General features: G+C 36.9%; 3 protein-coding genes across 3 annotated transcripts; 1 reads left to right on the top strand and 2 right to left on the bottom strand.

Annotated features, from left to right (window-relative positions):
• Window positions 1–881: 881 nt before the first annotated feature.
• On the top strand, window positions 882–3,114 carry LOC133863085 (CBL-interacting serine/threonine-protein kinase 5-like). Its single transcript, XM_062299076.1, has one exon. It carries the CDS (start codon window positions 1,503–1,505, stop codon window positions 2,850–2,852), a length of 1,350 nt encoding a protein of 449 aa, XP_062155060.1. The 5' UTR covers window positions 882–1,502; the 3' UTR covers window positions 2,853–3,114.
• A 6,224-nt stretch (window positions 3,115–9,338) lies between these two features.
• Window positions 9,339–10,289, bottom strand: LOC133863319 (uncharacterized). Its single transcript, XM_062299266.1, has one exon. The coding sequence runs from the start codon at window positions 10,287–10,289 to the stop codon at window positions 9,339–9,341; it is 951 nt and encodes a 316-aa protein (XP_062155250.1).
• An 11,334-nt stretch (window positions 10,290–21,623) lies between these two features.
• On the bottom strand, window positions 21,624–23,845 carry LOC133864846 (uncharacterized). The gene is made up of 4 exons (XM_062301275.1): window positions 23,439–23,845; window positions 23,316–23,351; window positions 23,191–23,220; window positions 21,624–21,787 (listed from the first exon to the last, which is right to left on the bottom strand). Exons 1-4 carry the CDS (start codon window positions 23,794–23,796, stop codon window positions 21,735–21,737), a joined length of 477 nt encoding a protein of 158 aa, XP_062157259.1. The 5' UTR covers window positions 23,797–23,845; the 3' UTR covers window positions 21,624–21,734.
• Window positions 23,846–26,185: the final 2,340 nt, after the last annotated feature.

Here is a 26,185-nt window from a genome sequence, read left to right as displayed (position 1 = left end):
TTTATTTGGTGTTTTTAGTGAAGATGTGTTTTTAATTAAAATGAATAAAAATTAAAATTGATTATTTTAATAAAATATAGAAGAAGTTTAGATAAGCTGATAGATGAAAGTGTTGAAAAGTGGTTAGCTAAGTTAGCAAAAATGAATTTTCGTTAACTATTTTAAATAAAAATTTAGATCATTTGCTGAAAATGCTCTTAAAAGCCAAATCTAAAAGAAAATTTTTTTAAGTATGACAAATTTAAAAAAACTTTATATTTTAAGAAAAAAAATTATGCTAAACTTCACTTACTACTTTTAATCTTCATCACTTTTATAATCATATCTATAAACTTTAAAAAGTATCAATTTAGTGTATTGATTTTTCAATTTTTTTTTAATTTCTCATTTTCGTTAAATTTTAATGGAAGGGTATTAAAATTCTTAAAATACCCCTAATTTTTTTAAAAAATAAGAAAATAAAAAAATCGAAGATTTAGGCGTTGAAAAAGTGATTATAAAAGCTTAAAAATATGATTATAAAATAGATGAAAAATCAATAATGATGATAAGAAAAGTTGTCTCAAAATTTTTTAAAATGTTCACTCTGATACAAGTGGGTCGGGTCCTGGTGAGTCAAACAATGTGCTGAGACTGATTTAAGCTGGATTTGGGTCTGTGATGGCCCATTGTTTGCATGCTTCTGAATCTGCAGCCACAACCTTTTCTTTATTATTTATTTTTATGAGCTATCTGGAGCCAGTCGTACTTGTTTGGAAAAGCAGCAACCGGAAGCTTCACAGAGCAGATTTGTCCTTTGCTCTGTCTATGCAGATGAATCTCTGAATCAGAAAATCCACAGCCAAAACTGATAAAGACAAACAAAGCTTAGTACTTATGGAAAGAAGAAGAGAGCAGAGAGCTGCTATTTCGAACCTCAACTGACTCGCCATTCGCCAACGTCCAAAAAGTCTTTAAATGGTATGGACCCCCATTCATTTCAACGTGTTCCAACCCGATTGGGCCAACCTTTTTCCCATTACAAAAAATTCCCAGATATTTCTGCTATCCTATCATTGTTCGTTTCTTTGTGCTTGCCAGTTGCCAGTTGCCAGTTGCCACTCCCAACAAAGCCCAAAGAATGTCCTCCAATGGGTTTTTGACAACCCGCTCTTCCGACGTCCTCTATCTTCCTTTATTTTCCTTGCCACCTTTTTACACCAAATCTGATCCAATTCAGAACCACCGACCTCGTAATCATTGACCCCAGTCCCCTAGTTTTCTGAGAAAAAAGAAATTCCCTTTTTTTCCTATATGCTAACACTATCTTTAGCTTCCCAAAATGTTCATCGGCCTTACTTTACTCATTTCTTACTGAATTTTCTGGCCATCTGATACTTTTTTCCGGGTAAATTCCATATTTACTCATCTGGGTCATGGCCATTTTTACCATATCAATGTTTCTTGGCCTAATTTGAGGCAATTTCACAGAAACTCAACATCATATCCCCCTTTTTTTTGAGATGGAAGGGCCGAGTGTTGTTCAACAACACTGCGATCTCAATTCCTCGAGAAATATTCTCTTCGAAAAGTACGAGATGGGGAGGTTGTTAGGCCAAGGCACCTTTGCCAAGGTCTACTATGGCAAGAACCTCATCACCAACGAAAGCGTTGCCATCAAGGTCATAAACAAAGCCAACGTCAAGAAAGAAGGCCTAATCGAGCAAATCAAGCGCGAGATCTCCGTCATGCGCTTGGTTCGCCACCCAAATGTAGTGGAGTTGAAGGAAGTCATGGCCACCAAAGCAAAGATATTCTTCGTGATGGAACATGTCAGAGGGGGCGAATTGTTCGCAAAAGTAGCAAAGGGAAAGCTCAAGGAGGACTTGGCAAGAAAGTATTTCCAGCAGTTGGTGAGCGCGATCGATTTCTGTCACAGCCGCGGTGTTTCACACCGAGACTTGAAGCCCGAAAATCTCCTTCTCGATCATAACGAGGACTTGAAAGTGTCCGATTTCGGCTTGTCGGCGCTGCCGGAGCAGCTCTGGAATGACGGGTTGCTCCACACGCAGTGTGGCACACCGGCGTATGTGGCGCCGGAGGTCTTGAGGAAGAAGGGGTATGATGGAGCCAAGGCTGATATCTGGTCTTGTGGAGTAATTCTCTTCGTTTTGCTTGCTGGGTATCTTCCATTTCAAGCCGAGAACCTCATGAAAATGTACAGGAAGGTTTTCAAGGCTGAATTCGAGTTTCCTCCATGGTTTTCCACCGATGCAAAGCGGTTGGTATCTGAGCTCCTCGTTTCCGACCCGGCAAAGAGAATTTCAATCCCGGAGATAATGCAAAATCCTTGGTTTCAAAAGGGGTTTGCAAAGCCAATTGCGTTCTCAATCCAAGAACCGGTAGGAGAGAGCGATGAGAAGGATGAGAAGTCTTTGTCACCGCCTTTTTATAACGCTTTTGAACTCATTTCGTCGATGTCGTCCGGGTTCGACTTGTCGAGCTTGTTTGAATGTAAGAGGAAATCGGGGTCCATTTTCACGTCCAAGTGCTCGGCTTCGGTGATTATGACGAAGCTTGAGGCTGTGGCGAGTAGGCTGAATTTCTGCGTGACGAGTGTAAAGAAATTCAAGCTGAAAATGCAGGGGAAAATGGATGGTAGGAAAGGAAAGTTGGCGGTGACGGCGGAGGTGTTCGAGGTGGCGCCTGAGGTGGCTGTTGTCGCGTTCTCCAAGTCCGCCGGGGACACCCTTGAGTACAAGAAGTTCTGTGAGGAGGACGTGAGGCCTGCGCTCAAAGACATTGTTTGGAGTTGGCAGGGTGAGAGTAACTGTCAGTCTGTCACCACCAACTGTAACGGGGCATGTTCTTAGTTTTAGAAATCCTTAATTAGTCTAATTAGAGTTTGATCCAATTCTTTTGTTTTGAGAATGTAATGCAGTGTTTTGAAATCTGTGTTGCAAATATTTTGATGCAGTCTAATTACTGTATGTGTATATATATATATATATAGTGAATGCATGTGTGATGGGTGATTAGTGAAGGATATTAGGTAAGAGGAATGAGAATTTCAGATTGATTTTCTTGTACAATACTTTTGAGATTTGAATGACTAGAAAAGTTCTGTTGTTGGTACCTGCTGTTAATTTAGATTCGGCCAAGAGGCTCAACTGTCTGAGCGTTGTTTGGGAGTGGTGTTATTTTTCACACTTATTTATCACATTCATTTTATATCGGCTGAAGTGACGGGTTTGAAGTTGCTGAGCTAGCAACATGTAGTTGAATTAGTTATTTCTAGTTCGAGTTTCAGTTAGATTAGCTTTGATATATAAATATGAACACTTTGTATCGTTCTTCATTATGTGAAGCTACTGAATTCTCGTCCTCTCTGTTTCTTGAATTTCTCTCTTTCCTCTGTTATTTCCGCGTACTCTGTTTTCTATCATGGTATTAGAGCATCTCTGAATATCTTCTTCTTCTATCTTTTCTCCTCTTCCATGGCTTCTTCTTCTTCTTCTTCTTCTTCCATGGAGTCTCTTTCATCTCCTTCTGCAACATCTGGTGCAGATTTCTCCATCACGGAGATAGTCCAGGATGTCTACTGGTTTCTCAACCCCTTGTAGGAAACAACTACAATATGTGTAACAGATCAATGTTCAATGCACTCACTGGCAAAAATAAAGTGAGGTCATTGGCAGAACTCTACCGAAACTAGAGCCTTCGAATCCTGATATCCTGATGAAACTCCATCTACCAATCAAGATCATCTCTTTTGCTTATATGACAGGTGATACATTTCTATCTTCTTCTTTTCAATCTTCATTTTTACACACCAAGCATTCTGTTTTCTCATCTACTTTTTTTTGTTTCAAACTGCTATCAATGATTCAAATAAACAATCATGAATTATTGATACTGGTGCCACCGATCATATGGTTTATTCTATCTCATATCTTACCTCTGTTACTTCAGTTGTATACAAATATGCCATATTACCAAATGGTAATTTTGCTTCTGAAACACACATTGCTACTGTTAGAATTTCTGCCATTTTTACTCTAACAATTGTACTTTGTGTTCCACCATTCTCTTTCAGTTTGATTTCAGCAAGCAAATTGATCATAACCTTACATTGTTGTCTAATTTTTTTTTGGCTGATTTTTGTTTCATTCAGCATCTTCAGAAAATAAATTCTGTTGTTTCTGCTAATGTTAGATTTAACCAGAGTCCAACTTATAATATATTTTGTAATGTTAGATTTAGCCTTTTTTTTTTTTTTTTTTTACTATATTCAATACAGATATATTTCAATCTTTATGATAGCAAAGTGTATGTAAGCTATGAAGGACTGCTCTTCTTTAAGGTGAACACCTTCCAAGCATGGTAACTAAACAGAGAGAAAAGAAACTTTTGTTCATATCTTGAACTTTTTTGTTTATCTGGAAAATGAAAAATGGCAAGGTTAATCCAGGCAAAAGTTTACGAACTAGCAAAATATAGATCATAATGAAGAATCAAAATAAATTCTAAAGTAGACATATAAAAAAGAGAAATAATATAAATATATATCATATGTATTTCATTTTTAAATTCATCATGACCCACATTAGGTTTCATAAATTCAATGTTGGATTTAAAAGTTAATTATATAGAAATGTATAAAGGATGTTAAGTGCATCATTTATCGACAAAAGATGTGTGTTTAGACGCCTCTCAATAAAAGAAATGCCTGAACGTTTTCTTTTGGATTATTTGAGAGTTATCCAAATTGAGTTATGAGGATTCTTTTTTTCTTTTTTGGGCAAGAATAAGGAATACAAAAAAGTACTTAAATCCTTAAATTATAGTTTAATTGATTTGAAGGATCTATTTGACATTAATTATAAATTCTATATATAGGCAGAATTTCTAATTTTCTTGAGCCTTAAGAGGAGATGAGAGGAGAAAACTTCTTATACATTTTTGTTTTTTAAGTACAACATAGTCAAAACACAAAAAAAACAACAAATCAAGGAACCCGAAAAGAGAAAGAAGAATCCATTCCAAAGCAGAGAAGAATAGTTGAAGAACTAAAAGAAAATGAAGAGGTGGGAATGTAGTTGGAGTTGAATCTAATCGCGGCCTAATTTGTCACATTGTGAGCACAGAAGTTTGCACTTCAGACAATATTACTAACTGACCAGCTAGTAGTGAAAGGGATGATAGCAGAAAAATCTAAGATAATTGACAAGATACGCCAATCCTGTGTGATCGTCGGATTATTGATGGCAAGATTGACTGTGAGAGAGTCACCTTCAAAAGTAATATGAGACAGTCACAATGACAAATAGAGTTGAACAGTTAGTAAAGCTGTTGTCGCTTCTCCATATAATGAGGTGCAAGGTGGACTAATCCTGGAAAAAGATTGAATAATAGCTCTAGTAGAATCCCGACAAACAGCTGCTTGCGCTAAAAAATTGATTCTGATTGCTATATCATAATTGATCTTAAAACAATGAGGTTCCAATTTTTTTCAAACCTGCCGAACATGAGCAGTTTTGTTTGTCCAAGCTGAAAAGTGGATCCGAGATGTATGATTAACAGCAGCAGATATAGATAAAGCATTAGGAATCCAACCATCATGATGAGCTTTGTTGCGAGAGCGCCAGATGTGATCAAAAGCCACCATAGCAAAAATTTGGAAGAGATGTGAATCTTCTAAAGAAATACCTATGGTCCCTGGATGTAGAATAATATTTAACCAATCAGAAATTGCAGAGATACGTAGAGCAGTAATGTCCATAGGCTAGAAAAAATTTCTCCAAATGATCCGTGCAATAAGGCAGGAGAAAAATAGATGAAGCAGTGAATCCGTTGTATTGGAACAAAGAGAGCAAGATGAATCCAACTGAGAGGTGGTGATGGATTTTGAAATACAATCCTTTGTTGGAACAATGTTCCAAACCATTTTCCAGAGGAAAAGCTTGAGTCTATGGTTTAGCTTCAGTTTCCATAAGCCTTTCCAACTGACACATGTCACAGGTGAAACTGGAGGAGGCCTATTAGAAGTATATAAATGATGAGCCATCTTGGTAGTGAAAACCCTAGAAGCAGAAACTATCCATAGAAGAGCATCAGAAAGAGCTCTAATTTTAATCTTTAAGACTTCTGTCACAGTAGAGGAATCAAAAAGAAAATTGAGAAATGATACATTCCAAGTCAAAGTAACAGGATTTATAAGGTCCGAAATCGCCAAAGGATGCTCCTTTATCAGTCTTGAAACTCGTGGGATAGGTTGAAAATTGGGCAAAGTAGGAACCCACGGCGAAAACCAAATATCCAGAGAACTTGAACCATGAGGAATATAACAAGAACCCGATTTAAGCAAAGGAACAACAGATTTGATTCCATTATAGATAAAAGACCTCGAGCTTAAAGGGCAGGAGAGGAGAGTTCCATACTTTATATATTTTTTCTTGAAGAGAGATATCCAAAGTGCATCATGATTTGAAAGAATTTTCCAGCCAAGTTTGGCAATAAGCGAAACATTGATGTCTTTCATTAAACGAAAACCCAAACGACCCTGATCTTTAGGCAAACATATCGAACTCTAAGATTTAAGCGTAAGATTATGATTTATTTTTAGGGAAACTCCACCAAAAATTCCTGAAAGTATTGTCAAGACGATGACAGAGAATGTCTGGGAACATAAAAGAACTCATAGCATAAGAAGGGATAGAGGAAGCTACCACTTTGAGCAAAACTAATTTCCTAGCTTGGGACAGGGTTTTAGATCTCCATCCTTCTATTTTTCCTTTGCACCTTTTGAAGAATATCCAAAAAAGAAGACTGTTTAGACCAATCAAAGAACATGGGGAGGCCCAGATGCTTCGCAGAAATAAGAGTCTCTACATAGGGTAATATCCAGAATGCTGGCTTTGGTAGATGCAGTAGTGTTAGAGCTAAACAGAATATTAGATTTATCCACATTCACCGATTGACCCGACCAATGGTTATATTTAGTTAAACAATACTTGATAATACCTACTTCCAGAGAGGTGGCATAAGTGAAAATGACCATATCATCCGCAAAAAGAAGATGATGAAGAGGAAAACATCTCCGAGAAATCTTATAACCCTATAAACTCTGGTGCAGGAACCTTGATATAACTTCAGTACCCAAAATGAAAAGAAAGGGTGATAGGGGGTCACCTTTGAGTAAACCTTGAGAAGGCCGGAAAATACCAAAAGTGTCACGCCCCCGTTTTGGGATATAAGGGGAACGCGAACTTGAGCTATAAAACATCTCTATAATTTAAAACATGTACACAATTTCCCAGGAATAGCGCATGGCTATATTTCATTATAAGAACATATACATATTAGTAGTTCTTTAGTAAATAAATATTTATATTCATATTTTAAAAAAATACGGGGTATTACAATCTTCCCCCCTTACAGAATTTCGTCCTCGAAATTCAAAAACTATGAAGTTTTCAATGGAGATTTAGATTTCTAAATCTAAAGAAACGTACTATACTCGAAAACTTCGACTATGATAAGCGGTTGCTCTTATCTTTTCAAAAAGGGTGTAAGAAAATAATGTTTTATATAGTACCATGATCTATTCTATAAGTCGATCTACCGACTAAGGCGGGGTACTAACCTTTATCCAATATTAACTGGCAGGTCTGCATATACTACCTCATAAATCTTGTTGAAAACAAGAGAATATACCCACTATATACTTGTTAAATACACACAACTGATAAAGTCTCACCTAACTTAGATTCGGTTTCTGCATTAGAACACATAGCTCTGACTTTGTTATTCGATGCTTCCCAAGAAAAGTCTTCCATCTTGTATTATTCAAATTCCACCTCTCAATTCTAGGAAGAAACTTATTCAAAGTCCAACGTCTCGATAAAAAGACCGTGCTTAATTAATCCTTAGGGGTTGGAGTTTCTTTCCAATAGAAAATCCTTAAACATTATTTCTGAGTCCAACAGTTCCTATCCTCAAGTAAGACAGTCCTTAATTCTTCAGACCTCAAACATAAACTATATCATAATAAATCACCGCAAGCAAGAATTTAAAATCAAAATAGTGTCTACCTTAATTAACCTCAAATGACTTTGCGGAAGGCTAAGATGTAGACCTCAAAATATAATTTTAATCCATAGGATTCTCCAACGATAACACTAAGTAATTTTGTTTTCTCAAATTGGCATGTATCCCAAAACTTTACCTCAATCACAAATTTGTATTATATCATAGGCACGTAAATCAATCAATCATACTCCTTAATCAACTCAAGTCATTCGTACTATCATTAAACTCATTAAGGATAAAGGAATACTCATGTAGTATTTGCAGAATTCATCAAAAAGCTAATTCAATTTCTTCAGATAATTCCATCATATATCATACTCTTACATTAAAAGGCATGAAAATCTAAGCTAATACTTAATAAAACTCATTGATGAGATACACCCACGCCACCCAAAATCCTACTCGGCATATAATATCATATCATGAATCAGACCTTAAGAAAATATGTTCACCAACTATAGCCTCATCATCAAATATACAATTCAATAGTTACACAAAACCAATCAATTCTGGAGTGATTTACCAATATGCTTGAGTGGTCCTAAAAATCATTAATCAATTCTTTAATAACTCCAAATCCTCAAAATCAATAATAACAACCCAGATATAACTCCCAAATTTAATAGTTACAAGCATCAAGACCAAGCCAAATACTAAAAATTAACATACCTACAAGCTCTTAGTCAGCAATTCAAAACATCAATAATTATACTCCCAATTGGTTAACCTCTAGAATCATAAATAAATTTTTCATACTACATATCCATCCAAATCAAGGACTAATCACCCATCCGCAATTCTTTATAGCAAAAGCAAGATGTAATATACTCAAAACCTAAACATTTCTACACATTATATGAAATCAGAAACATACTATAACTCTATTACTCCCCATAGATATCACAACTACTATTTTCTATCATATCTCATGCTCAAGGAATTCTTCTCTAATACATGTGCTTATATCAAACTTATAAAATTATTGAAAAAATTCATACTTTAACATTCTCCTTACTTAGACAGTCATTCCACCTCATAAAACAACTTTAGATTTCAATACTTACAAATCCGAGTAGTATCTATCATAACTACACCATAAAAGTGGAACTATGTGCCAAGTTATCCTAGGTAGTCCGTTGTTTCTAATTCAATGCTTTCATTTAACCTATGATTGATGTGATTTCGAAAGTGGTGTCTAATCTTACGTTTTCCAAATATATGTAACTAACACTTTGCTAGAGAATAGGGGTAGAGTACCTGTCACCACTTCATTCTTTTGTCTCTGCATTGCCTGGTGTGAGAGCGTATACTCTAGCTTGAGCAAATTGCTTCTGTCCGTTTCCCTTTTGCTCAGATTTGGCTCTTACCCTTGCGCTGGGGCAATCTCGTATGAAATGTCCGGCTTGACCACACCAAAAACATATGTTGGTTCCTATACGACATTGCCCTTGATGAGGACGGTTACATTTAGGGCAGAGCATGTCATTGGATGAGGCTGGTCTGTTCCCCATAAAATTAACTCCTTGGTTGCCTCCATTCTGCCTCCGTTTCCAAGAGGGTTGGTTACCGTTCATTGCAGGTGCTGTTCTTTTCCGTGAATCTGCCATTGCTATAGCGTTCCTCTTCAAACTTTCCTCAGCCAAGGAAGCCTTGTTCACCAATTCCACAAAGTCGTGAATTTCTAGACATACCACTCGATCGAGTATTTGGGGGTTGAGACCTTGTTCAAACTTTCTCACTCGATTCTCCTCATCTGCTACTAAATATGGAGCAAAGCGAGCTAACTCATTAAAACGAGCAGCGTACTGAGCAACTGTCATATTCCCTTGGGTGAGGTCCATAAATTCTCGTGCTCTAGCGTCTCTGAGGATTTTAGGGAAGTAATGCTGAAGGAACTCCTTTTGAAAACGTTCCCAAGAGATCGCCCTTTCACTTCCTAATTCTTGGACTAGTAGTACTTTCTTGGCATTCCACCATCGTTTGGCTTCACCAGATAGTCTGTAAGCTGTATATTGTACCTTTTGTTCCTCTGTACATCCTGCCAGCTGTAATATTTCTTCAACGTCTACTAGCCAATTTTCAGACTCTATAGGACCTTGTTTCCCATCAAACATAGGGATGTTAAGCCTTTCAAATCTTTTAAATGGGCAACCTTGCTCCACGTCACGAGGTGCCTCACCTCTGAAATCAGTTATGGCTGCGACGAATTGCCTAGCCATCTCTTGGAACATTTGGGTCACGTCGGGGGTAGTTTCGGTTTTCGTGCCTTGCGATGATCCTTCACCTCCGTCTTCCATAACTCTGCAACGCATCAAAATTTAGAGTTTCCTATCTTTTTTAAAAAAATAAGTTTGAATCATAAGCGTAGCGTGCAACTTATCCTAAGTCTAGGTTTCCATGTCGTTCCCTAGGTTTACAGCAAGTCAACTTACGATTGACTTTGCTCTGATACCATCTTGTCACGCCCCCGTTTTGGGATATAAGGGGAACGCGAACTTGAGCTATAAAACATCTCTATAATTTAAAACATGTACACAATTTCCCAGGAATAGCGCATGGCTATATTTCATTATAAGAACATATACATATTAGTAGTTCTTTAGTAAATAAATATTTATATTCATATTTAAAAAAAATACGGGGTATTACAAAAAGGAGAGCCATTCAACAGGACAGAGAAAGAAGAAGTAAAGATGCAAATCCGAATCCAGTTGATCCATTTGGGATGAAAACCCAATTTCTCCATAATAATCAGAAGGAAGTCCCACTCCATTTTATCAAATGCTTTCTCCATATCTATATTAACTGCCATAAGACCACCCCTTTCCTGTTTATTCTTGAGAGAGTGAAGCAACTCATGGGATAGAATAGAATTATCTTGGATATGATAACCTCGCACAAAAACTGTTTGAAAAGGAGAAATAATTTTTGATAAAAGAGGCTTCAGTCTATTAGCCAACAGCTTTGAGATAATATTGTATATAATGTTACAAAGACTAATAGGCCTGAAGTGTTGAACAACAGAAGCCCCCAAACGCTTGGGAATCAAAGCAATAAAAGTATGGTTCTGTTCTTGAAGCAGTTTATTAGAATAAAAAAAATTACCAACAGCCAACAGAACCGTATTTTTGATACAGTCCCAATATTTGACATAAAATAAAGCAGTAAAGTCATAAGGACCCAGAGCTTTTTCCCTACCCAAATTGATCAGCGAGTCATAAATCTCAACTTCAGTAGGAATAGCACAAAGAAGATTATTGTCAAGCTCCGAAATGAATGGATTAAAGAGATCTAGTAGTTCTTGAGAAAAAGCCGGATTAGTAGAAGTGAACATATTCTTAAAATTTGTGACAAAATAATTACCAATATCAGCACGATCAATGATCCACCCTATTAGTTTTTGTGTTGGCTGCATTCTGTTGACAAAATCACTTCTATGTAATGTTGCTGTTTTCATCAGGGAAGCTGCCTTATCCAGAGTCTACTCTTCAGCCATGTCCTTCAAGAAGATTCTGTGAAGTTTGGAAGCAAGTTTATTTCTGTTCCCTACTAGCCATCCGAACGACGTGGTATTCCGTTCGGACACTCATCAATCAGCAACATCCATCCGAACGACAAGATCTTTTCCGTTCGGACATCCATCAGTGTCTAGAAGCTCATCAGAGTTCGAGAAGATCCCAGTGTTCCAGTGCATCTGTCCGGATGACGTGGTTATACCATTCAGACGCCATTCAGGGTTTGACAAGCATTAGGGTTTCTGCCTCAAGACAGGGTTATGGGAAGACGGCTGCTACCGTTTGGACGATGTTTTCTATAAGGCAAGATGTGCACCAGTTCAACCGTCCGGACATTAGTCTTTAGGGTCTAGACGCTCCAAGCCTTATTATGATAATTACGTGCAGCTGAGATGCTGTAAACAGGGATTCCACTATTCAGAATGAAGTCAGAAGGAATTCAAGTTCCCTGTTAGCCGTCCGGACGATCGTGCCATCCCGTCCGGACGCCTACTGTTCCTGCTTCTTCCGTCCGGACGATGTGCCATCCTGTCCGGACACAGTCAGTTCAGCATCATCTGTCCAGACGATGTGCTTCTTCCGTCTGGACACCTATATTGTGTCGAGAAGCTTCTGTGCCAGCTTACTCTGTCTGGACGTTTCAGCAGCACGTCCGGACGCCTATCAGTTCTCAAACAGTTCACTGATTCTTTCCAAGTTCAAGAAAGGGAAGATCAATCAACCGTCCAGACGATGTGGTATACCGTCCGGACGCGTATCTCCGTAAGGCAAGAATCGCAGTTGAAAATGAACCGTCCGAACATCTGACAGCTGTGGTTCGGATGCTGGTGCATCGTATATGGTAACTGACAGTTGAAAATGAACCGTCCGGACGTTTCCCCGTAATGGTCCGAACGCACACGCATCAGATATGGAAATTGCGTGCTGAAGTCTAGCCGTCCGGACGTCTCCCCCTTATGGTCCGGATGCACGCGTATCAGATATGGAAATTGAGTGTTGAAGTTTAGCCGTCCGGACGCTCCTGCCCCTTGGTCCGGACGCGCGAAGCCTGTTATGGAAATTACTTGCAGCGGATGTGCATCCGTCCGGACGATCGAGCCATCCCGTCCGGACGATGTTCTTATACAGGAAAGATTTCTCCGCGAAAATTTCAGAAAATCCTGTTGCACAGTTGTCAGTCCGGACGGTCATGGTCGACCGTCCGGACGACTCACAGGCTTATTTTGCCTGACGCTCATTCTGACCCCCAGACTATAAATAGGGGTCCTTGGGCACTTAGAGCTGCAAGAATTCGAAGTGAATTCCTCTAGAGCTCAGAGAAGTTAGAAATTCCTCTGAAGCCATTTAACAGAATTCGGTGGTGAATTCTCTACAACTTAGAGACGTGATATTTCCTCTAAAAGCCTTGCCAAGGGTGTGAATTCCATTAGAGCTCAGAGAAGTCATTAATCCCTCTGAAGCCGTTTTACAAGTGTGCTGTGCTGTAAACCGAAGTCTATCTTAGAGGTCGGCTTTAAGGTAAGGAGTTCCATTGAAGACCCCTTCAGGTAGGTGAACCTGGTTGGGAAGCGTTCGTGTTGGGTTACACGTCAGAGATCAAGGTACGACCACTGCATCGGTACATGTGAGTGTTACTGCCTTGTATCTAGCTATGTCTTCTGAATAGTGGAATTTCTTAGCTTGGCTGCCCCGGAGTGGTTTTTCTCTTAACTGAGTTTCCACTTCGTCAACAAAAATCTCTGTGTCATTTACTTTCCACTGTGCTTTAATTTTTGTTGACACTTGTTGCACACACTTTACTTTTAGAAGTCATTTCAATTTTTCAATTGGTATCAGAGCGGGTACACTCTATTTAGGATTTATTTCCTGAGTGTGATCCTCATCTCGTTGTGACTTCTATTTTTTGATTACACCTTTTATCATGAATTCTTCTCAGTTATCTAATGAGGATTATGATATTAAGCTCTTTAATATTTTTAATAAATTGAAGAATGCTCAACATTCTAAAATTTCACATAAAGAGCTTAAAAAGGTGAAGCAAGAAAAAGAGTCATTAATTATGCAATTGTCTGAATCACTTGCTTTGATTGACTCTTTGAGATCTGAAAATACCATGCTATTTAACATTATTGATACACTTGAGAATAAATTAAAGGAATCTGAAAATCTCTTGGAAAAATTCTCAAGTGATAATTTGAAAAGCATGTTGTGTATTCATTCAGATATTTCGAACAAGCCTGGTTTAATTGTTGATGATTTAAGTGCTTCTACTTCACATATTTCTGACCTTGAATTAGATCATGTTGATATTAAGCCTGTGATAGTAGATGCAGCTTGTTCAGAAAATTCTTGCTTGAATAATTGTGTGAAGCCTAACTCCAAGGATTCGGGAACACAAGGTAAGTTTGTTCCTATGTGTCATCATTGTGGGAAGGTTGGTCATATCAGACCAAAGTGTTATCTGTTAAAATCCCACAAACCTTGGAAGAAACAAGAGGATTCCAAATAGGGCGTTATTGAGAAAACCTCTTCAGATAAATATGTCCCGCCCCATAGGAGACATATATCTAAAAGAGGTAAGGACTTTATTGTTTGTGAAAATGCTAATCTTAAATTTGCAGAGCCCTTCAAGAAGCATTTCAGCAAACGAAGTCAGCCTACCTGCTATCATTGTGGTGTCTCTGGACACATCAGGTCACACTGTCCTCAGATCCGACATCAGCAACCTCGGATCAGGAAAACAGAGCAAAAGACAGGTAAGTCTAGCTCTAAACATTCTAAGCCTCATCATGTTTTTCGGCAACAACAGCATTATCCTCAAAGGGATTCTCCCTCATGCTATCATTGTGGTAAGTATGGCCACATCAAAGCCGAATGCTTCAAAGTGAAGCCTCACAAGCCCAAGAAGAATCAGACCAATGAAGGGCTTGTCAACATGATAAAGAATGTCCTAGTCAGAATGATCAATTGGTACATGGCTCACACCCCTGCCTCACAGGTAAAGAAGGTATGGGTAAGGAAGGATGAGACAATTCACCCCTTAAGGGGGAGTGGACTCACCTAGTAGGTGAGGTCTCCCATGCCTAGGATTTTGGTTCTTAAATCCTAGTGCATGTCAGGTATGTTTGCATTGCATTATTTATCTTGTCATATCGTACTCATGCCTTGCATTCTGTTTGAGGAACCGTTTATTTTATCCCCATATTTTCTCTTGTTATCTTGAGAAGCTTCTGCAGATATTTTTGGGGATGACAGTTAAAGCACGTCGGGCGGTTGTTTCTCTGTCTTAGTATTTCTAAACCTCTCTCCATGTGGATAGGTTTGGTTTTACCTTACATGCTGGGATTAGATGTCATTTCCTTTTCAGAGCATGTGTTTGTTGTTTATCGGTTTTCAACAAAAAAAAAAAAAAAAATGGGGAGAATTTGCAAGATTTTCTTTCTCTTGGCTTATTAGGTACTGTATGTATCCTTACCTAATATCTCTCTTCTGTGAGCATTAATTTACTATGCTTAGATATATTCGAGAGTTTTGACTATATTAGCCAAGTGTTTTTCCTGTTTATGCAAAAGTAGGATAGCTTCTTTCCTCATACGATGAAAAAAGTGCACTATCCCGGGCTTCCCTAAGGTACTTCTTTCCTTCTCTGACTCGTTGCTTTTGGAGATTTTGGATATGAGTTGAAGTCCTTGATTAGATGACCAAATTGACCACAGGCTAGTTGAACCTAGCATCTATAAATTCTGGCACTCCCTTCAGTTTGCAGTACCATAAGATTCGAGCAATAATTCATAAAAAGTTTTGTGCTTTAAATTTGTTTAATCACTGCTTGTGCTTAAATTTACCTTGCCCTCTATGAGCAAGTAAAAATTTACCTTGTCCTACATGGTACAAGTAAAACAGAATATGTGCTGTTTCTTTGGGGGAGTGTATCAGATGAGGGTGGCTAGGCCCTAGCAAGTTATAAGGTTTGACTTTTGGCTTATCTGTCTCTGATTTTCTCTCGTGTCTAAAAAATCTAGTTGTTCTTTGTCATGTCTTGGAAAGTCATACCTTGTGGGAAAAGAGTCTCCACACACACACGCATTGCTTGAGTTGAGTTGCCTATTTGAATTTTCTGTGATCAGGAAAAGTTATTTGTGCTTATTGAAATCTCAACTCTCTTTTATATCTCTGCTTAGTTTTGAGATGCTCTCTGATTGTGTTATCAGTTGACTATACATGTGTGTTTCTGAAACTGCCTTTGGAAAAATTATTTGTCTGCTAATTTTCCTCAAGTTTCAAAATTTTCAGTGTGTTGTGTTTGGACGGACTTATTCTTACGTCCAAAACGAGAGCAGTCTTACCATATGTTGACCTAGCAATTGCTCATCCGGTCAGGATCTCTATAGGTTTAAGACTTGCTTCTCTTTCTCTGCCATACACACACCTTTGCATTTTTATTGATATATCATGGCATCTTGTGTGTTTTTCTCGTGGATTTCTCTCGAGATTTTGGCATTTGTTGCACATCTCTTCTCATCCCATGATCTTCTTTGTGTCTTCCGTTATTCTTTTAAGTCTTTGTGCTTTTAGAATATTGAAATATTTGTTGGGATATTTTCTTGAGATATTGTGCATGAAAATCCTTTTCTGTCTGTGTGTTGGGCTGATTATGATATATTTATGTCTTATGAGTAGCTGCATTGCTTATATTTCTCTTTGGCATCCATTTGATAGCCGTGTTAAATACCACATTATGTTTAGAACTAACAGGATCTAATGGTATTTTTGGAGATATTTTTGATTGGCTGCATTCTGTTGACAAATCACTTCTATGTAATGTTGCTGTTTTCATCAGGGAAGCTGCCTTATCCAGAGTCTACTCTTCAGCCATGTCCTTCAAGAAGATTCTGTGAAGTTTAGAAGCAAATTTATTTCGGTTCCCTGCTAGTCATCCGAACGACGTGGTATTCCGTTCGGACACTCATCAATCAGCAACATCCATCCGGACGACAAGATCTTTTCCGTCCGGACATCCATCAGTGTCTAGAAGCTCATCAGAGTTCAAGAAGATCCCAGTGTTCCAGTGCATCTGTCCGGATGACGTGGTTATACTATTCGGACGCCATTCAGGGTTTGACAAGCATTAGGGTTTCTGCCTCAAGACACGGTTATGGGAAGACGGCTGCTCCCGTCTGGACGATGTGTGATCCCGTCCAGACGATGTTTTCTATAAGGCAAGATGTGTACCAGTTCAACCGTTCGGACATTAGTCTTTAGGGTCCAGACGCTCCAAGCCTTATTATGGTAATTACGTGCAGCCGAGATGCTGTAAACAGGGATTCCACTACTCAGAATGAAGTCAGAAGGAATTCAAGTTCCCTGTCAACCGTCCGGACGATCGTGCCATCCCGTCCGGACACCTACTGTTCCTGCTTCTTTCGTCCAGACGATGTGCCATCCCGTCCAGACACATTCAGTCCAGCATCATCTGTCCGGACGATGTGCTTCTTCCGTCCGGACACCTACACTGTATCGAGAAGCTTCTGTGCCAGCTTACTCCGTCCGGACGTTTCAGCAGCACGTCCGGACGCCTATCAGTTCTTGAACGGTTCACTGATTCTTTCCAAGTTCAAGAAAGGGAAGATCAATCAACCGTCCGGACGATGTGGTTTACCGTCCGGACGCGTATCTCCATAAGGTAAGAATCGCAGTTCAAAATGAACCGTCCGGACATCTGACAGCTGTGGTCTGGACGCTGGTGCATCGTATATGGTAACTGATGATTCGACTTCAATCGTCCGGATGTCTCCCCGTTATGGTCTGGACGCACACGCATCAGATATGGAAATTGCGTGCTGAAGTCTAGCCGTCCGGACGTCTTCCCCTTATGGTCCGGACGCACGTGTATCAGATATGGAAATTGCGTGTTGAAGTTTAGCCGTCCGGACGTTCCTGCCCCTTGGTTCGGACGCGCGAAGCTTGTTATGGAAATTACTTGCAGAAGACGTGCGTCCTTCCGGACGATCGAGCCATCCCGTCCGGACGATGTTCTTATACAGGAAAGATTTCTCCGCGAAAATTTCAGAAAATCCTGTCGCACAGTTGTCCGTCCGGACGGTCATGGTCCACCGTTCGGACCGCTCATAGGCTTATTTTGCCTGACGCTCATTCTGACCCCCAGACTATAAATAGGGGTCCTTGGGCACTTAGAGCTGCAAGAATTCGAAGTGAATTCTTCTAGAGCTCAGAGAAGTTAGAAATTCCTCTGAAGCCATTCAACAGAATTCGGTGGTGAATTCTTTACAGCTTAGAGACGTGATATTTCCTCTAAAAGCCTTGCCAAGGGTGTGAATTCCATTAGAGCTCAGAGAAGTCATCAATCCCTCTGAAGCCGTTTTACAAGTGTGCTGTGCTGTAAACCGAAGTCTATCTTAGAGGTCGGCTCTAAGGTAAGGAGTTCCATTGAAGACCCCTTCAGGTAGGTGAACCTGGTTGGGAAGCGTTCGTGTTGGGTTACACGTCAGAGATCAAGGTACGACCACTGCATCGGTACATGTGAGTGTTACTACCTTGTATCTAGCTATGTCTTCTGAATAGTGAAATTCCTGGGTTTGGTTGCCCCGGAGTGGTTTTTTTCTTAACTGAGTTTCCACTTCGTCAACAAAAATATCTGTGTCATTTACTTTTCGCTGTGCTTTAATTTTTGTTGACACTTGTTGCACACACTTTACTTTTAGAAGTCATTTCAATTTTTCACACCCCCCATTCGGGGTTTGAAGAAGAGAAATAGAGTTTCGTCGACGACGAATAAGAGTACTAGTGTGAAAAAACCTTGTGTTAATATCAATGGCTGTAAGCCATAACTCCCTAGATTTAGTCTTCCAAAGAGACTCTTCTTGAAGAAGATAATCATCCAATAAAGTTTGAAGGTGAAGCTCCATTGCTAAATTAGAATTCGAAGGAGGAGCCTATTGTACCTTATCAAGCAAAGAGAGAGTACTATCAAGTTTAGATTTAATATTCCTAAAATAGTGCTTGTTCTAGAATTTTATAGCCTCCTTTGTTAGTTTGAGCTTTTTTTTGTCAAGCAATAAGAAGGAGAACCTATGATAAATGGTGACCAAGCTTCTTCTATAACAATACCACAGGTTGGATCCTTAGTTTAAAATTCCTCAAACCTAAAAGGTCGTGGAAGAGAGGGAACCGGGAGGCTTGTGTTCAAAAGAAACGGGCAGTGATCCGAACTATGAGCTGGGAGATGAATAACAGAATAAGATGGAAAATAGTGAATCCAGTTGCTATTAGCAATACTCCTATCAAGTCGCTCCTTAATTAAACTAGAGCATTGCTTGTGAAAGGATTACCACTGAAACCCAAATCAATCATTACAAATTCATCCATGAAGTCAGAGAAAAGATTTGAAAAGAATCGAAAGGTCTACCCCCTAATTTATCATTAGGCGAAGTAATAGTATTAAAATCCTCAATGCAAACCCACGAGTCATTATAAGAAATCCCAAAACTATCCATAACATTCCAAATTTTTTTGCAAAGGTTCTTATAAGGGGGTCCATACACAAAGGAAAGCAAGCATTTAATGAGAGGATCATCCGGATAGTACCAAACACAAATAATATTACAAGTTACATAAAAGCTAACAATATTAATATCTGTTTTCCAAGCAAGCAAAAGGCCTCCCTTAGAGCTAGAGGGAGGGGCATGAACCATTAAAGTGAACCCCAGTTGATGCAAAATAGGGGTAGAAACAAAAGGAGCAGTCTTAGTATCAGACAAAAAAATAATATCAGGGTTATGTTTCCTGATAAGAACCCTAAGACTGCGAATTGTAGAGGCTTGGGTCAAACCTCTACAATTCTCGGATAAAGTGATCATAACTCAGGAGGGGGCATGGTTGAGCCTGCCACCTCAAAGGGATCAGAGGGATTAGCCACTGTATGGGAACCTGCATCCATCAAGATCAATTGAGTAACACTCCTGGATTTTTTTGTTGCCTTGTACACCTTTCTAAGCAAAGTTGGAGATGCTGGAGCAGTCGGTAGACCCACAGTATCAACCCGGGTTGTAGGAGAGGATTTCGCATAAGATGAGTGAGTCATAGTGAAAGGAGCCAAATTCGAAGGGCCAGAAACCCTTAGCAAAAACGGTGTATTTGGAGCTGGTGGAGTTCTTCAAGGCCGAGAGTGATTGAGCAGCAAGCAACATCCGGTCCTGGAGGCTACTAGGAGTGGTTAGCTTTTTGGATGGTTTTGAGAAAAGCGCTGAGACATCAGAGACTACCACCCTCTTTTGACCAGAAACTTTGCTCAACTCAGAGAAAGGAGAGGGGTACACATCAGCAATTTGAGACTTCCCACCATCTTCCTTTGGTAGGGGTGATGGCGGGTGGAAGACCTAGAGGGAAGTGAGGATAATTTGTGTGTGGTGGGAACCTTCGAGTAGCTAGGAATAGAGGGTTGGTTAGCGTAAATTTGAAATGGAGGGGTGGGAGGGAAATGATGGGGTTTGTATAAATCTAAGGTGGTGCATGCATGGCAGTGTGATGGGTTTTCGGGTGTTGTGCATGCTTGGGGGTTTCATGTGATCCTAGTTTATCAGGAAAAGAATAGAGGATATGGGTTGGCTTACTTGCAGGTCACAAGCCAAGGGAGAAGGGCATGGCAGCAAAGGCTCTGGTTCCAGAGGTGAGATGCTTGAGGAGGCATGGCCTTGGTAGAAATGAAGGGCCAAATAAAGTAAGGCTCGATGAAGAATGCCCCACAACTCCTGTTAACTACTGGGCAAGCTGCAAGTGGCCCGTGTACTGAGTTGATTCGTAGGCCCTTGAATAATCGGACTAGTGATGGAAGGCCCCATATGGAGAAAAGGCTCTTTCAAAGGTCCAAATCCCGGTGGATAATTAGAATAAAAAGGGTAGTTTATTGAATAGTTGCAATTGATGTTCGATCTAGGAGAGAAGGAAGAGATCCTCGGAAAGTGAGTTTTTATGATCCGATAAAGAATTAAACTTATTTAAAAGGAAAAGTATAAAAAAGCTCCCTTAATTAATAACCGATTTTAAAATAGTTTCATAAATTTTTAAGTGTGCTAAAGTGACCCATTAAATTACCAATTTGTGCCAAAAATGCTATTTTTTCCTATAATAATCTTATTCTCTTAAAAACTAAAAAAAAAAAAAAATTAATAAAAAATTAATTTTTAAACAAAAAAAAAAAAACCAAGGTGTGAATTAATACCAAACAAAAAAAAAAAATAGTATAAATGCAAAATTAGTCTATGTTATTGGCCTAAATTACAAATCGCTTCATACGGTATAAAAATAATGACGCTCATGTCAGCACCAATAAAATAATGACACCACATAGAGTGATTGCCAAGCCATCCCTTGGTTTTTTTTTTTTTTTTTTTTTTAAGTTAAAATATTTAAATTTTAAAGTTTTTAATTTATTTAACTTTTTAGATATATATATATATATATATATATATATATATATATATATATATATATATATATATATATATATATATATATATATATATATATATATATTGTTTTAAGAAAAATATTTTTTTATTAATATTTTATTTTGTTTTTAAAAGAATAAGGGGAATTATCGGAAAAAAAAGTTGCTTTTTTGAAACACCTAGATAGTTTGATAGGCCACTTTAGCATACTTGAAAATTTATGACGCTATTTTAAGATCGGCTGTTAGTTGAGGGTTTTATATATATATATATATATATAATTTTACCTTATTTAAATTTTCCTACTATCCTATATTTCCTTGAGTGCCATGGACATTATATTGAAAGATATTCATTCAAATAAAGTGTCTGATACATCATGACATATATGAATAACACTTCTTTTTTCTTTTTTCTTTTTCTTTTTCTTTTTAATTCTATAATAAAGTATAGAGTAATTGTCTTGCACAATAATTGTATATACTTTGTATAATACAGCTGATGTGGAAATGATTTTCACAATAATTGTACACGCCTTCTTTCTTTTTCTTTCTTTTTTTTTTTTTTTTTTACTTTCACAAAAAAGTTTCACATTTTCTTTATTATACAAAGTGCATGCAATTATTGTGCAAAAAATGTTACTCTAAAGTATAATGCAAAGCTAGTGTCTTCTTGAAGATGTTTAACCAGTTTTGTTATGGCCAGCTTCCATATGGCCCTCCACTTGATTCTTACCTGCCATGTTGGGAAGATTTTTGAAAGTTATTATAGTACTAATCACAAAGAATTATTGTACTATAGATGAAATGGTAAATGTATGATAAATTTATATGTATACGTATTATTTGAATTTACTTACTTTTTAATTTTGAAAATAAGATATCTGAGTTTTTAATTATTTACAATAGATCTCTCTGTGAGTTTGCCGTCTAAATTTATTATAGAGCGTTAGTGTCACGTCAACATTTTTGCTTAAAAAAAATGTTTTTTGTTATTTTAAAGGGAAAAATTAAAAATTAAAAAAGTAAATTTGTTATTTTAAGCAAAAATGTTGATGTGGCATTAAGCAATCTACAGTAAATTTGAACGGCAAAATCATGGAGGGATATGATCTATTGCGAATAATTGAAAACTCAAGCATCTAATTTTTAAAATTAAAAAGTGATGAAATGCATTCAAATTAAGCTTTTATTTAATGATTTATCATGCATTTACCCTAAATAAAAGACAACCACATAAAACTTTTGAAGGTATTTGAAATTGCTTCCTTAACTCAAATTTGAAAATAATGAATACGACACTTAATATATATATATATATATATGGGCACCTATTTATTAAGGGCCAGAAAAGTGCATGGAAAACAAGACATGCTTTGTTTCTTGGACTTTAAATTGTAAATTTCATCAAAACCACAATAAAACTAAAGTGAAAACACTGATAAAAGCGAAAAAAAAAAAACTAACAAGTTGTGTTGTTGAAGAAAAATTTTCTTTTATGCTATATAATACCATAGATGCTACAACGAATATCCTCCAATCATACTAAATATATAAATATATATAAATAAATATATAAATATATTACTAAATATAATCTGGATGCATGTACGTACTAAAAGAAATATATTACTACTTTCTTTTCTTTTGAACTAAAATGTCTTAACCAAAGTTTGATTATTTTAATTTTCATAAACTTTTGGGAGCATCGATCATCTAGCTAGGCCATCTTTCCTAATATTAACATAGGGAGCATTTGAGTGTTTAATTAATATCGAATTTCTCGATTCTTTATATATATATACACACATATTTTTCATGAAAAATTGGCAATACAAAAAGAGCAAACACGTAAAATTTGACTCAAATCGATCTGGAAAGAGACAGTTTTATAAAATTATAAAGCTAACATTAATATTATATTGATTGTTATAATAATAGTTCAAAATTTTATAAATCTAATTAATATTCCTCTCTTAATTAATTGATAAACTCGTTAAGTAATAAACATGAAAAACTTAGCTCTCAAATTCTTATGATGAATAAACATACGTCACTAAAAGTGCATATTCCAATCGTGTGTTTGCACATACAAGGAGTTTGAAGTGGAGAGAGAGAGAGAGAGAGAGAGAGAGATACCTGGTCTTCTAGATCTGCGATGTTTTGGACCTGTCTTGCATTCAAACATACATTCATCATAATAAGGAGAGAGAGAGAGAGAGAGAGAGAGAGAGAGAGAGAGAGAGAGAGAGAGAGAGAGATACCTGGTCCTCGACTTCTAGATCTGCGATCTTTTTTACCTGTCTTGCATTCAAACATTCATCCATCATAATAAGAAGAGAGAGAGAGAGAGAGAGAGAGAGAGAGAGAGAGAGAGAGAGAGGAACCTGGTGGTTTAGATCTGCGATCTTTTTGACCTGTCTTGCATTCATACATACATCCATCATAATAATAATTGAAGAATTCAAAAGATTTGTCTTTAACTACTTTCATTAAACATATGGCAACACACTTTCGTCGGCATATTTCTTCTGATTTTGTTTTAGAAATACCATCACCAACGAGCCTCGAGGGAGAGAGAGGAGCAGAAGGAGATGGAGTAGATGAAGAGCGGGAAGAGAAAGGAGATGAAGAAGGATGGAGAGGAGGGAAACGGTCATCATCAGCTTGCACTTTAAGTGCTAGTGTAGGGATTATCAATATCATCATTACCACTACAACCTTCTTCCTATAATTTTCATCCATATATAATTCTATCTTTTCTCCTCAAATTTTATGTCATATGCATGCTACTTCAATGAATAACTTTTAAGGTATATATATATAAGAGACCTTCAATGACTTCATTTTTCTTTTTTTTTTTGGCAAAGAATTCAATTAACTATTTAGAATGGTGGCCTTTAGCAAAGTATAAGAGTTTGTATGTTAATTAAGTGAATGAATGAATGATTGGACTTTGATGTACACATCAATGTTAAAATTGGTTTGTCCTCTTGCCAGATTCTATAACTAGGCTTCTCCGACAACAAATGATCTTTAGCAGCATGACACAAAAGCTGTATACATCAACTTTAATTTAGCCGTGATTGGCATGTTCCTAAACCATTCAGGTGCAACATACCCTTTTATATATATTCCTCTAATGGCCCGCAGTATGAGTTTGGCTCTGATCCATCATCAAAAGCTTTGCTAATCGAAAGTCAGATCAACTTTTCCATCGTTTTAACATTGAAACCATTCAGGTACAACATACCCTTTTGTTCCTCTAATGGCGGTATTAGTTTGGCTCTGATCTATCATCAAAAGCTTTGCTAATCGAGAGTCAGATAAACTTTTGCACCGTTTTAACGTTGAAACCATTCAGGTGCAACATACCTTTTTGTTCCTCAAACGGCGGTATGAGTTTGGCTCTAATCCATCGTTAAAAGCTTTACTAATCCAAAGGTAAATCAACTTTTGCACCGTTTTTACATTGAATTTGACAATACTAAAGTTATCTAGCGGGTGCATCTTCTCTCTCTTGGGTTTTTCTCGTAGAAAACTAAGAGGTGCAGGGAAAGTATTGCCTTTAGGGGAAGAGAGATTCTTGGCTGGTCCAAAACTGAGAGGGCAGTAGCGACACGACAACAAATAAAACACTAAAAAAATAAAAAAAATAAAAAAAAGGAAGAAGAAGAAGAAGAAAGAATTGTGATTTTATAAAGAGAAAAGTACGTATAACCCTTTCAAATTATTATTTTATTGTCAATGTTTCCTTCTAAACTACCAATCATTGTGTCAATGTCCCCCTCCCTTAAACTACTAAAAAATGACAATATCCCCCTAATGACAAAAATATCCTTCATAAAATTATTAAAATTTAAAGAAACCAAAAAATTATTAAGAAAATCTAAAATAACAAAAATTTATACCAAAAAAAACTGGTTTTTTCTTTTCTTTTCTTTAAAAAAATTGTTTTTATTATTTTCAGTTTTTTTTTTCCACAATTTTTCATTCTTTTTTTTTTTTTTTTTTTTTTTTAAATTTTTTAATTTTTTAATTTTTTAATTTTTTTTAATTTTTTTTTCTTTTTTTTTTTTTTCTAGTTTTTATTATTTATTTTTTAGTTTTTTTTTTTTTTCGAATTTGTAATCACATTTTTATCTTATTGAAAAATTTTTAGGGTTATTTTTGCATTTTTGCTAGTCATAGATGGTCATTGCCATTTTTTGATAGTTTGAGGAAAGACATTGACACAATTAGTAGTTTTGGGAGGGGGGAACACTGACAATAAAATGATAGTTTGAGTAAAATAAGTGTACTTTCCCCTTTTATAAATTGGAGATCCTGCCAGAGGAGGTACTGCCCAGACTGATTTTCAAAGTGAGTCGATAGATTGAAATTCCTCATTAAAATTTTATTAAAACTTAACCAAGAACATGTGCTGGTAAACATAAAATCTTGTAAAAATAGTTTTAAAAATGGACCAAGAACATAGAAATTACACCAAGGCAGTAACTTGCGTGGCCAGATAATTCATTTTAATTAATTACAAAAGTTTTATTTTATGTTTCCCCTAGATGAATAACATTAAAACTGGTTAATAGTTGCATTGTTTTAACAAGAAATTCGAGGGATTTGATGATTTGCTTAAATTCTGAAAAATTGTGTAAAAGATGCTTAAAAGCCTAAAAGGTGTAATTGATCCATTTTAATTAAGTTTCAGGCCTATAAAGTTATTAGATTAAGTATATATGCCCAATTTTTTTTAGATAAGAAGTATTAGTGGGTTTTAGTCCATTTATTATACTTTTGGCCCATGTCATGAGAGTTTTAGTTAGAATAGGTCCAATTAGGATTTTTTGAAAATGTCCCCCCCACCCCAAAAAAAAAAAAAAAAAAATCTTAAAAAGTTAAAAATAATTTTTTACAGCGATTTTTCATAAAGAAAGAAATAGAATGGGTTTTTTTTGTGAAAAAATAAATGAAATTTTTGGACAAATTATTTTCTGGGGTCCAAATTATGATTTCGAACCCTAAAAAAACAGAACCAGAACCATAAACTAATTCATTCTTTTTAGAAAAAATAAAACAAATTTTTTTAGATGGGGAACAGTCTAGAAAAAGATCAATTGGTCAATTCTAACTAGATTAA

The sequence above is a fragment of the Alnus glutinosa genome, chromosome 3, assembly GCF_958979055.1.
Source record: "Alnus glutinosa chromosome 3, dhAlnGlut1.1, whole genome shotgun sequence".
In the NCBI taxonomy this organism is placed as follows: Eukaryota; Viridiplantae; Streptophyta; class Magnoliopsida; order Fagales; family Betulaceae; genus Alnus; species Alnus glutinosa.
This window is presented reverse-complemented; position numbering and strand designations above follow the sequence as displayed.

Coding starts and splice junctions, on each gene's coding strand:
- LOC133864846 (XM_062301275.1), bottom strand. CDS start 23,796: ATGGATGAAAATTATAGGAAGAAGGTTGTAGTGGTAATGATGATATTG. Junction 23,221..23,315: donor ATCTAGAAGTCGAGGACCAG/GTATCTCTCTCT, acceptor AATGCAAGACAG/GTCCAAAACATCGCAGATCT. Junction 21,788..23,190: donor TCGCAGATCTAGAAGACCAG/GTATCTCTCTCT, acceptor CCAACATGGCAG/GTAAGAATCAAGTGGAGGGC.
- LOC133863085 (XM_062299076.1), top strand. CDS start 1,503: ATGGAAGGGCCGAGTGTTGTTCAACAACACTGCGATCTCAATTCCTCG.
- LOC133863319 (XM_062299266.1), bottom strand. CDS start 10,289: ATGGCTAGGCAATTCGTCGCAGCCATAACTGATTTCAGAGGTGAGGCA.